Genomic DNA, 17,013 nt, shown 5'->3' with positions numbered 1-17,013 from the left:
TTCTTTCTTTTAGTGGCAATTATGTGTCTCTTGTTTTATTTTGGGTAAGATATGTACAGGTACAGTGGGGAGAACAAGTATTTGACACACTGCCAATGGGTTTTGGCAGTGTATCAAATACTTGTTCTCCCAACTGTATATGTTATACAGTAAAGGCGAGTGGACACAGGCGCGCCGTTTATTGGCATAAGCTTCTCCTTCACAACAAACATAAGTATCGTTTAGTGAAAGCACAACAAAAATAATATTCCTATCTCTCTCAAAAAAAAAAAAAAAAAATTCTCAAAAAGAAAAGCACTTCAGTCTATAGTAATGAGGCCCTATTCTGACACACAGTTAAACAATGCTAAATAAACTGGCATTCATATCAATTTAGCTATGCAAAATACACGTAAAACTTTTCACTCTATTTTTATTAGTGTTATTTTTATTCTTCTTATTATTATATTAACTCTACTTTTGATTGAAAATTTTACAAATTTTATTAAAACGAAAACATGAAGAGGGGTTTTAATATAAAATTACTATAACTTGTAACTATAACATTTATCGTTTAAGAACTACAAGTCTTTCTATCCGTGAATCACTTTAACAGAAAGAATGTTAATAATGCCATTTGTGGATTTATTGTTACAATAAACAAATACAGTACTGATGTACAGTATGTTGTATGTATATATCCGTCGTGTGTCTTATCTTTCCATTCCAACAGTAATTTACATAAAAATATGGCATATTTTAGAGATGGTTTGAATCGCGATTAATTGCGATTAATTACGAATAATTAATTTTTAAGCTGTAATTAACTCGATTAAAATTTTTAATCGTTTGACAGCCCTAGTTCAAATATTAAAATTTAAATTTACGAACAAAATCCAGACATTTATTCTGGAAGTTTTCAAAATGTTTCTTTAGTAGTTTTTGAAAACAAAGGTTTGAATCGAACGGTGTATCACCTGAACCAATACACATGAAAGTTAGGATAAGCCAAAACAGATTTATTTTGAATTTATGATTTAGGCTATCCATTAATTAGGTTCATATAAAAAAGAAATGTAGCCCAGACCCCCGACGCCCAATCTGTTTTGTCTTATTAATGTCCCGTCCCCAGAAAAAAAAAAAGTGTACGTCCAGGTTATGCTGTTATATCGTCCCTACTAATGTTGAAACTATACCTACGTCCTTGGTCCAATCCAATTTAACTGGGTGGGTTCGGAGCGATTGTTTGATTCAGCCAATGAGTTAACGAATGGTTTGCTTGTGTCTCACATATATTAAATCATGTTTTCTTTATATCACTATAGCATCTGTTTTTTCCCCCCTCTCTGTGCTCTTAAACACTCTTCTGTTTAGCTTTTCTGAATAAACAACCAGATAGGGGGTATACCAAACTCCCTTGTGGCACATTCAAACTGTTTTTGGCCTTTAGTATCTGCCTTCTGCGTATCAAAATGCCTGAACAGGACAAGAGACAAGATTAAAAAAAAAAAGTTTGAAAATAGAAACTATGTAGAAAAATACTATTACAGAGGTTGATATGGTCTTTTATATCGCAAAACTCAATGTTAATAAAGCCTGTAAAACATTTATTTGATGATTTTTTAAACGTTTGTGAATGAAATCTGGCATCTTGCAGCGATAATACTAATAACTCAAATCACTGTCATGATAGTCAACGTTTATAAACTTCAGTGTCTGATAATACATCAACTACCATTATACCTGGCACGTGATCAATGACGCACTGCTATCTAAAAGTCCTCTTTTACTTGGCCGGCTCGATCAGGATTTATCTTCCCCTCCTGTAACAAAAAGATGGAGGTTCTTGTTGGAGTGAAGCATCTGTCCAGCTCGTTGTGCACCAGTAATGGCAGCCAGTTTTTGTGCATCAAAGCGGGAGTACAGGGCTGTGCATGTCCAACTGGCTTCCTCCCCCTGTGCCCCCGCCGTAAGCATGTTACACAGCTCACTGTAGAAGTGCGGGAAGGCGGGAAGGCCGTAAAAGATCAGATTCTGAATCCCTTTGATAGTGTACCTAAACAGAGAAGAGCAACAGACGGTTCAACATTTTATACAAACATACGTTATTTATGCTCTGATGTGGAGATCCATCTTCTATTCAAGAAGTTTTATGACAAGATGACATGTACTATTTTTTAAATTAACCAGGTTTTATGCAGAATAGAGCCATACCCAATGGTTCGAAAGTATTTGGAAAATTATGGTCTCTGTCGCATTCGATTGTCCTATCTTTCGTCTTGTGGAATCATCATGTCAGATGCAGTTCTTTTTAGGAAAGGGTAAAACGATGGTATTTTCTCTTTTAAAAATGAAAGATTACGTGTATAATTATTCATTTCTTTCCTATTATATTTTATGTACTTTTTCCACCAATACCATATTTTGGCTCCCGATACAGATTCCGACACCCAACTATGTGGTATCAGTACACTGTACAGATACTGACTGATACCACGTTCTTATGATTTTTTAAATCATAATTCTAAGGTACTGCAAACTCACTTGACTGTAAAGTAATTACTATCATGGTTTGGTCAGACACTGCTTACCTCATTGTCTGCCATTGACTGTGCTAGAAGTCCAATCCATTTGACGTGGGAGGGCTGTAAGCGAATAAACAAACCTCCTCGCTTCAAATGGATCGGACGTCTACCTGTGACAAACTCTAGCAAGTCGCAGTCTTGGGTAGGGCGACCAGTGGTTTGAAACTAAGTCTTAGAAAAGTTATATTGCACAGTCTCTGTGCATTATTTCTTAAGCACTGTTCAATATCAATGACATCCTTTTAGTGCCGTATCGGTACCGTTAATAGTATCGCAATCAGTGCTACACTAATTGTTACACTGCAATTTCTGTTAATTATTTTTCCATTCTAAGCATTCTACTACAACACTCACTCACCTCTTGTAGAAGTGGAAGCGTTCTGTAAATAGCATAAACTGTTTATCGCCTTTCAGGAAGAAGTGCCTCGCTCGAGACACCTCCGATTTGCTGGAATACTCGCACACGCTTGCAAAGCTCATCTCTTCTTTCTTCATGTGGTTGCGCAGTCGGACATAGTCGAAGTACGAGGGAATGTAGATCAGCGTGTGCGACATGACGGAGTCTTTGTACTGAGGCAACACTTTATCAACAAAGAACTGAAACCTACAGGAAACAGTAATAAAAATACATTTAATTGAATCATTTGGTAATACAAAATAACAATTTAAATTAGATAAAGGAATTGCAACACCATAAGTACCTTACCGTGCATCATGATTCATGAAACTATCAGAAGAGAACATCTGGAAGACATGAGGCAGCTGGACAAGAACCTGGCATATGGACCCTGTTTTTGGAATGTTCTTAACTGAAATCTGTGGGGGTAAACCCAAAAAAGGAATATAATCAAAGTATATAAGAGGCTATCTAACTTTAATTCACAAAAAAGATATTTTCAAGGTGTGATCGGGCACTACAGAGCAGTGAGGCAGGAGCTCATCATTTCAAGATTTTTCTCCATGGTGGAAACTGACTGCCTTGTCAGAGAAATAAATGTTCTTATTTTGGCTCTGTACAACAAAATCAATTAAAGAGAGAACCTGTCCGCGGTAGTTGGAACACTGTTTGGTGAGGATATTGTTGATCTGAGGGTCCTGGATGGAACTGAACACAAGTGTTTGTCGGTAATGTCTGGCCCAGTTGTTGAGATTCCACATTCGCACCCTGGAAAAGTCCACTCCATGTGACTCCAGTGGCTGCAGGTTCATGTGTTTCATCACATGCTGGTGTGGAGAAGAATTGATTACTTAGTACAGAAAAACTGAAAAACAAAATTACAACAAGATATCGACAGAAGAGTTACACAGATAGTGATAATAGTGCTAAAATGACTGATTGGAGTGGAAATCGAGGACAGTCAATATCAGCCACTGAGCAAATATCAGATGAAATAAATCTTTTGGTTGAGAAATGAGAGCTCTTAGGAATTAATTTTAATGTCAATGGATTGACTTTGATAAAAACGTCACTCCCACCAACATGTTCGCTCTGAGGCCATTTTTGGTAGCTTTTGCAGTGAATTGAGATAAGTTTATCACTAGTAGACGTCTAATCCATTTGAAGTGGGAGGGTGGCAGTGAATGTTCATTCATTGACTGTCAACCCTCCCACTTCCTCACAACCTCCCACTCATTGACTGCCATTGTCGGCCCTTGACGTCAATGTCAGCCAGTGAGTTAAAGCAGTGTCTGGCCATCAAATGATAGCAATTTATATTCAAATAAGAAAGCAGTAAGTTATTACACAAAAAATGTGGCATCGGTACAGTATTGCCATCGGCTGATACCACACACCAAGTTATTGGAACCGGTATTGAGAGCCAAAAAATGGTAACATGATAACAATGGATTTGAAATGAAACAACTATACATTCAAATACTACACAGTGAAAGTCTAGGTGATGTTGAGAGGGTGAGTATTCCTACCAGGACATGTTCCCAGTTCTGCATGAGGAATACATCAGCCTGGTCCACTACAAGCATCTCAATAGAGGAAAGGAAGTCAAAGTCTCTTTTATGCTCTCCTTCGGCTCCCAGTACTGTACGAAGGCCCAGTGGAGAGGCAATGATGATGTCTGATGAGTAGAAGGGGGAATAGAGGCGCATGTTGCTCTTGATAATGGAGAGACCTGAAGAGAAATAATCATCAGAAAGCATCTTACAAAAAATATACAGTATATGGCGGAAAACACTCCGGTGACTATATGTTCCGCCCTGAGACCCCCAATTTAGCCAACTTTCAAAATGATCCGATATGCATGTGTGATACATCATTGGAAAGCCTAAAATCTCAATTTTCCGGGGGAATAAACATTTTGAACAGAAGGGCATTAAAAAAAAAAAAATGTTTTTTAAACAGCAAAACCCTATCTGGAGGTGAGAGCACGCGAGAGCAGAATTACAGACGCCATGACTTTAACGAGATATGATCGCGTACTTACCTTGTTTCGATCCAAAAACTCCATGTAGCATGTATCACCGAGTGTCAAGACACAGCTGTGAATGGCCACAGCTGGATTATTTTGGGATTTTATGGGTGACACATGGTAATATAACAAGGGTCGCGATGCAGATATCGCAGACATCAAGGAGTGGTCGAGATTTTCTTTTTCATTTATTTACCCTTTTAAACTTTTTTTTTTTTTTTTTTTCAAATTTTCTTTGTTTGGATCGATTATTTATCATCTAACATATGGAGAAAATGCGACAGTAAAAAAAAAAAATACAATTAAGCGATTGTTATGAAGTAAAGATCCGTGACTTTTTTACAGACGCCATATTTTTCATTGTGACATAATTTAAAAGTTTGAAATATGTAATTTTTTAAAGCTGTTTTTTTTTTAACAAAAAATGAGACATCAATTAATGATTCTAAGCTAAAAACGAACTTTTAAATAATAAATATAAATGCTGAGCTTTTTAAGGCTGGGTTGAAACAAAAGTGGTTGCGCAACGTCTGTAAACGTGGGTTTTCAGGGTAAAACGGACAAATTAAAAAATGTTCGGGGGCTTCATGCGCCATGCATCTGCTATGGCAGGATACAGACATATTGTTCTATCAAACACAACAGTTGTTTTGGCTTCAAATACAGCAGTTTCCTTTAAACAGGAGTGCAAGAGCAGAAACTGCTTTTTCAGTCATGTTTGTGTTTTCCGCCATATATAAATATCAGAAAGGTGGACTGATGTAGATCTTTTTCTTCAACCGCACCTATTCTGAAGTGATCATCCACGTTTCCAGAGAAAGTGGCGTGGTAGTCATCCGGTCTCCGCAGATTGGCTAGATTGTCATCAGAAGCCTGTCCAAACTCCTCTTTAAAGCGCTTCTTGTTGCTGACTACCACCTTCTTGCCTTTGCTCTCCAACAAGCTTATAAGAGTTTGGACGATAAGTAGTACTCCGCCACGGAACGGCACGAGAATCAGGACCTGCCATTATAAAACATTATATGCTCAAACTACAAGCTGAAATGAATGAATGAACTTTACAATTAACACATTTTCCCTTAAAATTCTATATTTTCTCAGTTTAAACTTTCGACCTGTCATTTATGGTCTATTCTCAATAAAATACAATATTGAAATTTGGCATTTTCAAATCACTGCATTCCTTTTTTATTCACAACTTGTAGTGTCCTAATTGGGAATTTGGTTCGCACACTAATCTGACATAAGGTACAATAAAGTGAGCCTGCTTATAACCCGAATGTGCCTGTTTTCAAAATCCTCTCATTTAAATTTATTTGGATGCACCCCTTGTTTTACGGGATTTCAACAAGTGAAATTGAAGACTAAATTTTAAAACCACATAAAAAATAATTTAACCGTTTCATGCATGAATTATAATTTTTTTCAACCCTTACAGGGCACTAATTTGACTCACTGGCTGCCATTGACAGTGCTAGACATCCAATCCATTTTGACTAGGAGGGGCGAATGAACGTTCGTTCTCCCCCTTCATATGACTTTTGGCGCCATCAATGGCTGCCAATGAATTAAGCAGTGGCTGAACAAGACATGATAGCAATGACTACATAAAAGTGAGCATGCAGTAATTTAGTATTAAAATAACTTCTAAATATTGCTAATTTTTACCCCCCAAATTTTGGGGGGTATTGGTACAGTATTGGCTGATACCATAAAGCTCGGTAACCAAAGATGACCAGTGCAAAACTATAACGAACTGCAGTTAACCCTTTAACACCGAACGTGTCGGCAGCGACACGTTTATGCATGTTGTCTTTGAAGCTTCGTCACGCTGTAATTACGTCACCCACGTGCCACTGGTTGGTCTCATTTGAAAGTGCGGAAGTTGATGTCCACGCCAGTTTTTATCTGAAGTCAATCGACCATGAAAAACGGGAGATAATGTCATTTGAGTTTTATAGTTTTATTGCACTCATAAATATGCATTAAAACGCTGCATGTACCATGTATCTATCTCCATATTTCCATCATTTCTTGTCCTTTTTCAAAACCGAACGCAGCACAAAAGACTACATATCCCAAGATCCGTTGTGATGTCAAGAAGGACGAACCGAATGTGAACATTTTTAATAAATTGCCGAGCTAGGCGCCAACTAAGGAAAAGGAGGCATGAACACCGGTTGGATTGCGCGAGCGACTTTGAAACGTGCAGAATGAATTGAAAACTAAATTTAGCGCAAGCTAATGCATTTTTTCATCAACTCAAGGAATAGGATGAGCTGCATTTGTCGTTGTTTTCCTCGGATTAGTCGGCGTCTCGGCGAGTAGAAGTGACAGCAGCGCTCAAACGGCAGAAGAGTAGGCTGTGTGACGTTGTATGTGACGCAGCTCAGTGACCTGTTCAAAAACAAACTTTATTGAGTGCGCAAAAAAAAAAAAAAAAAAAAAACCTCTCGGGTCGCATGCCTGAAAAAATTGAATTGAACTGAACTACTTGTCAATATTTTTGAAAATACTTTTTTTCAATGTTATATATATATTTTTCTTCACTATGAATCTTTTCAATTTTTATATAGATGTGTGTTCTAGAAGCTTGATTGCATGTACGTATGTATACTTTAGATAAGGTGATGGGTATAATACCTAACTTCACAAAGAGATATCCTCCAAACCTTTTTTTGTGTTAGATGATATACATATAATTTTTTTTCTCACTATTTTGCACTGTATATAACCTGTTTTGACCATAGTATGTGTAAAGGCCAAAAACGCCTATGACCATACCCGCTGTTTGTGTTGAATCGTCAAACATAAAACTATTCAATCTTATTTTTTTCTATTGAATGTTTATCCTAACAAGTTGAATAAATATTATCAAGCTTCAAAACGGTTGGTCGAGCATGTTTGGTTGTCAATGGGACACCGACATTACAAATTGTGAAAAAATATTTTGGGATTTTTTTGTCTTTTTGGGTCCAAAATGTGGATTATAATTGGTCAGTGAAGAAAACAACAGTTTGGACATGAAGTTCAAGGTGTCCTGAAAAAAAGGACCCAACTTGGCCACTGTGAACATTTTTTTCTTTGAAATATAAAGGCACATCAAATGCATGCAAATTCGGCCAAAATAGACTTAAGTGTTAAAGGGTTAACGATAAAAAAAGTTCAAAATTTGCAAAGGTGGGATAACTGGAATTGATGTTGATAATGAGTTTTTTTTTTTTTAATGCAACAAGAATGTGATATTTGAAAAGTGGTGTGTAGAGTATTTATAACCATTGTAGCTAAGCACTGCAGAAAAATGCAAAAAATAATCCACACACAAAATGAAAAGCTACCTTGGGCCGTGTCAGACCTTGGTCTCTTGGTTCATCGAGAGATGCTTGCTTCATGTCTCCACTCTTAATGCGCTGATGATTCTCTTTAAGTTGGGCATTGTGAGCTAAGACCCTGGAGTTAGCTTTCAGCACATGGTTGAGGACATGGAGGCAGTAAGCGCTTCGAACCTGCGGGCCCACCCTCAAGGGGCAGGTTTCGGAGTAGTAAAAGTCTTTGTACGTTCCCATGAGAGCCAACAGCTCCAACTGCAGAGGACTCGTCTCCTCTGCTCCATCCTTAGACTTTCCACAATTGTTTATTTTCTTGTAATTCCCTTCCAAGAGTTTGTGGAAAGCTGGGAGTTCAGTGTCTTTGTGGGAGTGGATGGCGCCAAATCTCTCCAAGGGTGTTATGCAAAGAAGTGAGCCAAGTTTTGGCCACTAAGTTCACCAATACAAAAAAAAAAAAAGCACATCAAATTCCAAGTTTTTGATAGTACACTATACAAGTTATGTGAATATTAGGCATGTGCCGGTATGAGATTTTGACGGTACGATAACCGTGAGCAAAAATACCGCGGTTTCACGGTATCACGGTATTGCAATTATAGCTCCAAAATTTTGAGATGTATGGGTTTAAAAAAAAAAAAAAAACTTTTTTCCATTGAACAGGTTTTTTTTTCAGAACATATTTGCAAATTGGAACATGAATATAATGTGAAAATAAATTAATGTGAAAATAAATAAATTAAACAAAAATAACAAATATTTTATATAAAATTAAAATAAATAGAACCTAGACTATACCCACAGCCAGAGCTCAAGTTGCTCAATAATAGAGCAAGAACAAAATAATTGCTATAAAAAAGTAAAAACACTTCTAAATAAAATTAAAAATATATACTGTATGACTTTTTTTGAGGGGGAGAATCTGAAGTTTCGCCATTTTCAGCCACTGTGTCAACTCTCTTCTACATGATGTCATGCCTTTGTGTTAAAAAGAACAAAGAATTCATAAGTTAATAAGTTAGTTAAAAATGTATAAGTTTTATAAGTTTGTTAAAATGTAAATATTGTTGAGGTTTCAAGGTTTCATCTAAAACAAAAAGTGAGGAGTGACACCTCCTTTCGCAATTAGCGATCTTTGACGCGATCCCCCCCCCCCCCTTCAGTCAAGCTTGTTTCTCACTCAGCGGCTGTGAGACATAAAACGTCGACGAAGCTGCTCTCCCAGCTTAGCCTAATATTCGTCTTTGTAAGTTTTAGTTAGTTTGTATATTGAATTTGAAAGGAAAATGTATGTTTTGTTTTTGGCGACCTTTTTCATGGTGCTACTGCTATCCTGTTGAACCTACTCACATGTGGAAAAATACAATTGTATAACGTTTTAAATGTATTCATTTGTATATTTCACCACGATTTGAGAGCTCAATAAATTGAAGAAAAGTACGCCTTGTGTTTCGAGGGTTTGTTTTTGGGTTTGCTGGCTGTTTAGCAGAAAAGCGTCACTGACACTCACGGCAACAAACGGGAAGGGTGAGCGCTGCCGCACCAAGCCACTTCGGCTGCATTTTGGCACATGAAAAATAGCGAATACCGTACTAAGGTATGACGCAAAATTTTAGTGGTTTTGAAACCGCGACGTTTTCACACCACGGTAAACCGTGAAACCGGTAACCGGCACATGTCTAGTAAATATGAGTACCGTAATCTGAGCCTTTGCTTTGCTGCCTGATGTAATCTTTTGCACGTCATCTTCACTGAGTTCCGTGCCCAAATGCTGGAAAAACATATCTGAAAGGAGAAGGTATATAAAGATGTTGTTATATCTGTAGACATGTTAAATCTCTGCTCCTCACCTTTGTCTTGTTGAGTAACATCCTCAACGTCTTCTTGCCCTTTTTCACCAATCGAGTTGGTCTCCAGGCAGAATTGGGACTCGTACTCCTTGTCAATGAATTCTTCACCTCCTACTTCCTCCCCCTCGCCTTCAAACGATTGAGTAAGCGCAACACCGCTATCTCCAGGTTCTTCCTTCTCCGCCTCCCCTTCCTCTTCAACGCCATCATCTTCATCCACACCGACAGTGTTATCTAAAATAACAATTCACCTTATTATGATTGTCCCGATCATATTTACGGTCCTAAGTAGGGATGTCCCGATCTCATATATTTGCTTCTGAATCAGTCACCCAATTTCGAGACTGACGATACAGAGTCCAGATCCAATACCTAAGAAATGTATTGAGAAAAAAAATCACATCCAAAGTCTTTTTTTCCTTATTCAAACAAAGCTAAAACAACATTATAACCATATATATGGGTTATTAGTACAACAGCGGTTTTAATGAAGCAAAAAATAAATAAATCACCCCCTTTTTATTTGCTACACAACTGATTTGCAAAAAATCTAAATAAAATTGCAATTATGTTATTCTGTTTTACAAACTTTTATGAATAATAGAGTTGGTCATCCAGTGTGATAACTTGAGCTGTCTTGGTTGCGATTTTTTAAATAAACCTTTTTGTTGATGCTTGACCGTTACTCTTCGTTGTGGATTATTTTGTTGCTTGAAGCCGTCAGTCATTGCCATTGACAGTTGTAGACATAAAATCCATATCAACTGGGGAGACTACAATTGAGTGATCATGTTTCACTGCCATTGACAGCGATAGACATCCAATCCAATTTGACTGATTGAAAGCTTGCTGCCAGCCCTACCAGGCTAAATGGATTGGATGTCTGTCGCCATGAAAGCAGCCAATGGGGTAGTACTTAAAATTAAACAAATACATAAAAAAAGTTGGGTTTTTTTAAAATGTGTTTTTTGCCCAATTCTGATCCACTGAAAATGACGTCATCAGTCCCGATTTCAGATCAAGTTATCTGATCGGGGACATGCCGAGTCATAAACATTACTACTATAAGCATGCCTTCATCTGCAAGATCCTCCTCTTCATCGCTGCTCTCTTCACTTTGGTCATCTTGGTTGTGTTGACTCAGAGTACAAAGAAGTTTCTGATAGGCTGTTTTGTGCTCTGGCTCCTCCTCCTCCAAGTCATCCAGCTCAGCATCAGACTGTTCTGGGCTTGGTGCCTTGGATTGAGAGAAAAAAAAAAAGGTTCATTCCAAAATTAGAGGACATGTTTTGTCTCCATAATATCAAGTAATACACAAAAATGTAACAAAACTAATTCATATTTATTTAAAATATATTGGTACCTCTACTTACGAACGTCTCTACAAACGATATTTTCATGTTACGACAGGCCTAAACAGGGGGGAAATGCCTCTTGTTACGAGTGAAATTTCAGGTTACGAAAGGCAAAAATACAGCACAGTATGGGGAGCTGTGTGTATGGGCAGCTACTAGCATCTTCCAGAGTTTACTGAAAGTAATATACTCATAGCTGCTCTGCCATTTGCTATTGCCGAGCATCTTCCTGGCATCCAATTGGCTACCAACGTACAATGTACTGGTCCTTCAAAAAAAATTAGCATATTGTGATAAAGTTAATTATTTTCTGTAATGTACTGAAAAACATGAGACTTACATATATTTTAGATTTATTACACCCAACTGAATTAGTTCAAACCTTTTATTGTTTTAATATTGATGATTTTGGCAAAACAGGCAAGAAAAAACAAAAATCCCTATCTCAAAAAATGAGCATATCATGAAAAGGTACTCTCAAGAAGCGACTACCCTAATTTTCGCACTATAAGGCGCACCTGACTATAAGCCGCCACCCACAAAAATTGGCATGAAAACGGCATTTGTTCATAGATAAGCCACACTGGACTATAAGCCGCAGCTGTCCTCACTGTATTATGGGATATTAACACCGAAAGATATTACCGGTAATATTTCATTTGACAGCAAAATCAAACAACTTTCATAAGACCAAATGAACCCCCATGAAGCTTTGAGCCACTTGGTTGCAAAGCTTCATTGCTTCAAGAAGCTTCATTTGGTCATCACTGCTCCCTTGGGCGAGACAGTCAACCTCTGCTACTGCCTGCGGTCAACACTGTTGTTGTCCAACATGCCTCCTAGCATGCATTGCAGCGCGACAGATGCAAATAACTATCAAAATTTATGTTCTGTGCTAATTATTTCTTCAGTTACTGTTGTTTCATTATTGCTAGTTATGGTATTTGGTAACACTATATTTGACAGTGGCGCTATAAGACTGTCATTAGACAATGATAATTATGATATGACACTGTCATGAGCATTTATGAATGCTTATAACAGATGTCATTTAGTGTTATCTGGCAAATTATCTCACTTTTGGATGTAAAAATTCAAGCTGGACATAAATGGAGTTAGTGACATCATTTGCCAGATGACACTTAAGCATTCAGTAATGCTCATGACAGTGTCATGTCATAATTATGATGGTCTTATGACAGTCTTATGACACCGCTGTCAAATAAAGTGTTCCATTTTAACCGAAATAAATCAACAAATAAGCTGCACTGGACTATAAACCGCAGGATTCAAAATGAAGGAAAAAAGTAGCGGCTTATAGTCCGACAATTACAGTAACCTAATCATCTGAATCAACGAATTAACTCAAAACCCCTGCGAAAGATTCCTGAGGCTTTTAAAAACTCCCAGCCTGGTTCATTACTCAAAACCGCAATCATAGGCAAGACCGCTGACCTGACTGCTGGCCCAAAGGCCATCATTGACACCCTCAAGCAAGAGGCGAAGACACAGAATGAAATTTCTGAACGAATAGGCTGTTCCCAGAGTGCTGTATCAAGGCACCTCAGTGGGAAGTCTGTGCGAAGGACAAAGTGTGGCAGTAAACGCTGCACAACCAGAAGAGGTGACCGCACCCTGAGAAAGATTGTGGAGAAGGGCAGATTCCAGACCTTGGGGGACCTGCAGAAACAGTGGACTGAGTCTGGAGTAGAAACATCCAGAGCCACCGTGAACAGGCGTGTGCTGGAAATGGGCTACAGGTGCCGCATTCCCCAGGTCAAGCCACTTTTGAACCTGAAACAGCGGCAGAAGCGCCTGGCCTGGGCTACAGAGAAGCAGCACTGGACTGTTGCTCAGTGGTCCAAAGTACTTTTTTCAGTTGAAAGCAAATTTTACATGTCATTCAGAAATCAAGGTGCCAGAGTTTGGAGGAAGACTGGGCAGAAGGAAATGCCAAAATGCCTTAAGTCCAGTGTCAAGTACCCACAATCAGTGATGGTCTGGGGTGCCATGTCAGCTGCTGGTGTTGGTCTACTGTGTTTTATCAAGGGCAGGCTCAATTTAGCTAGCTATCAGCAGATTTTGGAGCACTTCATGCTTCCATCTGCTGAAAAGCTTTATGGAGATGATGATTTCATTTTTCAGCACAAACTGGCACTTGCTCACAGTGCCAAAACCACTGGTAAATGGTTTACTGACCATGGCATTACTATGCTCAATTGGCCTGTCAACTCTCCTGACCTAAACCCCATAGAGAATCTGTGGGATATTGTGAAGAGGAAGTTGAGAGACACCAGACCCAACACTGTGGATGAGCTTAAGGCTGCTATCGAAGCATCCTGGGCCTCCGTAAGACCTCAGCAGTGCCACAGGCTGATTGCCTCCATGCCACGCTGCATTGAAGCAGTAATTTCGGCAAAAGGATTCCCGACCAAGTATTGAGTGCATAGCTGATATAATTAATTGAAGGTTGACTTTTTTTGTATTAAAAAACTTTTTTTGTATTGGCCGGATGGAATATGCTAATTTTTTGATATAGGAATTTTTGGTTTCTCTTGACTTTTTTTGCCAAAATCATCAATATTAAAACAATAAAAGGCTTGAACTACTTCAGTTGTGTGTAATGAATCTAAAATATATGAAAGTTTAATGTTTCTCAGTACATTATAGAAAATAATGAACTTTATCACAATATGCTATTTTTTTTTTTAGAAGGACTAGTATGTGAATGTTGCGTCCTCTTCATTAACACTTCAGGCTGTAATGTGTCTTGGCACCAGCAGCTTCTCGTGAGCGTACATATGAACTTTTATTCACCATGGCCCACAAGAGAGTGATGGTGAAAAGAGGAATAGAAAAGAAGAAAAGAGTTATTTGGTTAATACAAACAAAGCAAGAGATAATAGAAAAGTCTGAAAAAGGGGTGTGTTTGGTTGATCTTGCCAAAGATAATGACTGTAAAACATCAATAAACGGCACGTTACTAAGACGTTGGCGCATGAACAACACCGGGAGTTTAAGGCATCGCGTGAATAGTTCGAGAAGTTCCAAAAGAGGACTGGAATTCACTCAGTTGTTCAGCACGGTGAGGCAAGTAGCGCAGACCACAAAGCAGCTGATGAATTTGAGCAAAAATTCAAACAATTGGTGATTGATGAAGGCAAAAGGTGATAAGGACCGCAGTTAATAGGTTATTGACCATTTTTATTTTTATTTTTTTTTCACATGATGTGCAACTTTCATTATGTTTATTGTGCAACAATTTAATTGCGGCATGTATTTATTACATGTTTTGATGCATTTTTATGCTTTATAAAAGATTTGTGTCTGAATTTTGGGAGGCGTGGATTGGAACGGATTAGGGCATTTACATGAAAACCACATCTCTATTTCCAGAACGGATTTATTTCGTAAGTAGAGGTACCAACAAAGTCAACAGAGTCTTGAGCACCCCCCGAAATGTTCTTGTTATTATTTTTAAATCTTTTCAGTTGTAGTGGAATGTGATGCTCAAATCAATGTGAATGTTACACTTATAATATATATATATATATATATATATATATATATATATATATATATATATATATATATTGCAACCTTAAAAACGTACATGTATTTATTTAATTTTAAAATGGATTTTTATGGTCTTGGTCCCCATCTTGCTCTCGACTCCCCAAAGACAAGGGACTTATCTCGATTGGTTTCAGTGAAAGCGGCTCTTCTACTCATTGGAAGGTTTGAATAATTTGATAATGTAATAAAGTCGTGTGACTTACCATTTGCACTATTTGTGTCCTTTCAGATTTGTCATTGACTCTGCAAGAACAAAACGGAAAGTTACAATGAGAAAAGAAACAAAAGATTCCCATAAATTTAAAAATAAAAAACATCCGCAGTTGCAGCTATATTATTGCTAGCACACTGTAAATAGTATACTATTGCTGTCACCAATATATAGCTTTCTATCAAATAACCAAGAGGGATTTCGCCTTGATTTAGCTAGTTGGCTAACGTAAGAATCCTCCACTTTCAGTTTTTAGGACATTTCCTTTACAACTTACACGTCGTGAAATGGATGCTCTTCTCCAAACTCTTTTAGGTGTTTCTTCTGTTTTTTAGAAAGACTTGTAAAAAGCTGTTTGTTTTGCCTTCTTTTCCCCATGTTGACACGGTTGCCACTCACGTTTACAGCCCCACGTGAATCTCTCACTCACATACTGATCAATGTCCAATAGTTATATGATACTGCCATCTACAGCACAGGAGGAGAATAACAGGTCAAATTCAGGCAGTCTTTTCTGGGCAGGAGAGAGATACTGTTTGCATTGGACGGCTTGATAAAATCTGGGCTACTTTTGACAAAATTTGATTAAACTATGTTGTTGTCAAAAGTATCGAAAAGTATTGACGTATCGATACTGAAATGTTATGTCCGGATTTTATAGAAAATACAAGATACATAAAAAGGACCCAGATAGCAGACCGACATTGAATAAACGTTGATTTTCCATCAAAATCATCAGTATGGTTGACATAGAAATTTTGGACGTCAAGTGACGTTGAGACAACGTTGTTGGCATCGCCTGACATACTACAGAATCTATGGTATGTCAGGCGATGGTTGGGTTAACATTGTTTTATAGTTGATGAACTAATGTTGACAAATAGTTGAATTATGATTGACCGGGAAATATGATTAAAAAGTAATTGAATTATGGATGAGCGGGCGTTTTGGTCGAAAACATTACATTGATTCAGCATTGTTCCAATAATATTAATAATCGAAATGACGTTTAGGTTTTGTAAGGATTTCGACTTTGAAACAACATTAATTGAGGGCGCAAAAGTGACGTTGATTTAACGATATAAGATTGACATCGCAATGTTAATCCAACATCTTTTCAATGTCGGTCTGCTATCTGGGGAGGATTTTTTAAATAGATTCCTCCTGAATTAATAAAAAATATTTCTGCATTTCAACACATTTTCTATATTTACTTTTAGGTCTAGTTACTTTTGGTGATTTTTTTTTCTTTTAATTTTAAGATTTTTAGTTTTTGGCTGTATTTTTCTATTTATTTTTTATTTTAATTATATAATTTATTTAATATGTTACATAATTATAATTTAAATTTAATTTTATATTTAATTTTCTATATTTATTATTTTTTTATCAGTACTATTTTCATTGTACGTATATATTCCGCCAATGCTTTATGTACGTTTGTTAACTCTATTAAATCTCTCCATTGACAGCACTATCAGTCCAATCCATTTTAAATGGAAGGATTGTCAGCAAATGATCGAATGTTCATTCGCTCCCACTCTCCCACTTCAAATGGATTTGGACGTATACTTGTGATAAACTCATTTAAAGAGTGAAACTTAGTTTTTAAAGCCACATGATCGGATGTCTATTATCGTCAATGACACTCAAACAGTTTAAATGTTTAAATTTTTAAAAAAATGGTGTTTGACTTATGTAGAAT

General features: G+C 37.3%; 1 protein-coding gene across 1 annotated transcript; it reads right to left on the bottom strand.

Annotated features, from left to right (window-relative positions):
- Positions 1 to 714: 714 nt before the first annotated feature.
- Positions 715 to 15,936, bottom strand: utp25 (UTP25 small subunit processor component). Its single transcript, XM_057860111.1, has 12 exons — positions 15,586 to 15,936; positions 15,301 to 15,340; positions 11,241 to 11,403; positions 10,167 to 10,400; positions 10,013 to 10,101; positions 8,329 to 8,748; positions 5,776 to 5,992; positions 4,491 to 4,693; positions 3,606 to 3,788; positions 3,271 to 3,380; positions 2,923 to 3,168; positions 715 to 2,035 (listed from the first exon to the last, which is right to left on the bottom strand). Exons 1-12 carry the CDS (start codon positions 15,684 to 15,686, stop codon positions 1,783 to 1,785), a joined length of 2,259 nt encoding a protein of 752 aa, XP_057716094.1. The 5' UTR covers positions 15,687 to 15,936; the 3' UTR covers positions 715 to 1,782.
- Positions 15,937 to 17,013: the final 1,077 nt, after the last annotated feature.

Source organism: Corythoichthys intestinalis, chromosome 15 (genome assembly GCF_030265065.1).
Source record: "Corythoichthys intestinalis isolate RoL2023-P3 chromosome 15, ASM3026506v1, whole genome shotgun sequence".
Classification (NCBI taxonomy): Eukaryota; Metazoa; Chordata; class Actinopteri; order Syngnathiformes; family Syngnathidae; genus Corythoichthys; species Corythoichthys intestinalis.
Note: the sequence above shows the minus strand (reverse complement) of the source record. Positions and strands in the feature narration are given on the sequence as shown.

Coding starts and splice junctions, on each gene's coding strand:
- utp25 (XM_057860111.1), bottom strand. CDS start 15,686: ATGGGGAAAAGAAGGCAAAACAAACAGCTTTTTACAAGTCTTTCTAAA. Junction 11,404..15,300: donor GGACACAAATAGTGCAAATG/GTAAGTCACACG, acceptor TCTCAATCCAAG/GCACCAAGCCCAGAACAGTC. Junction 3,381..3,605: donor GTTCCAACTACCGCGGACAG/GTTCTCTCTTTA, acceptor TTACCCCCACAG/ATTTCAGTTAAGAACATTCC.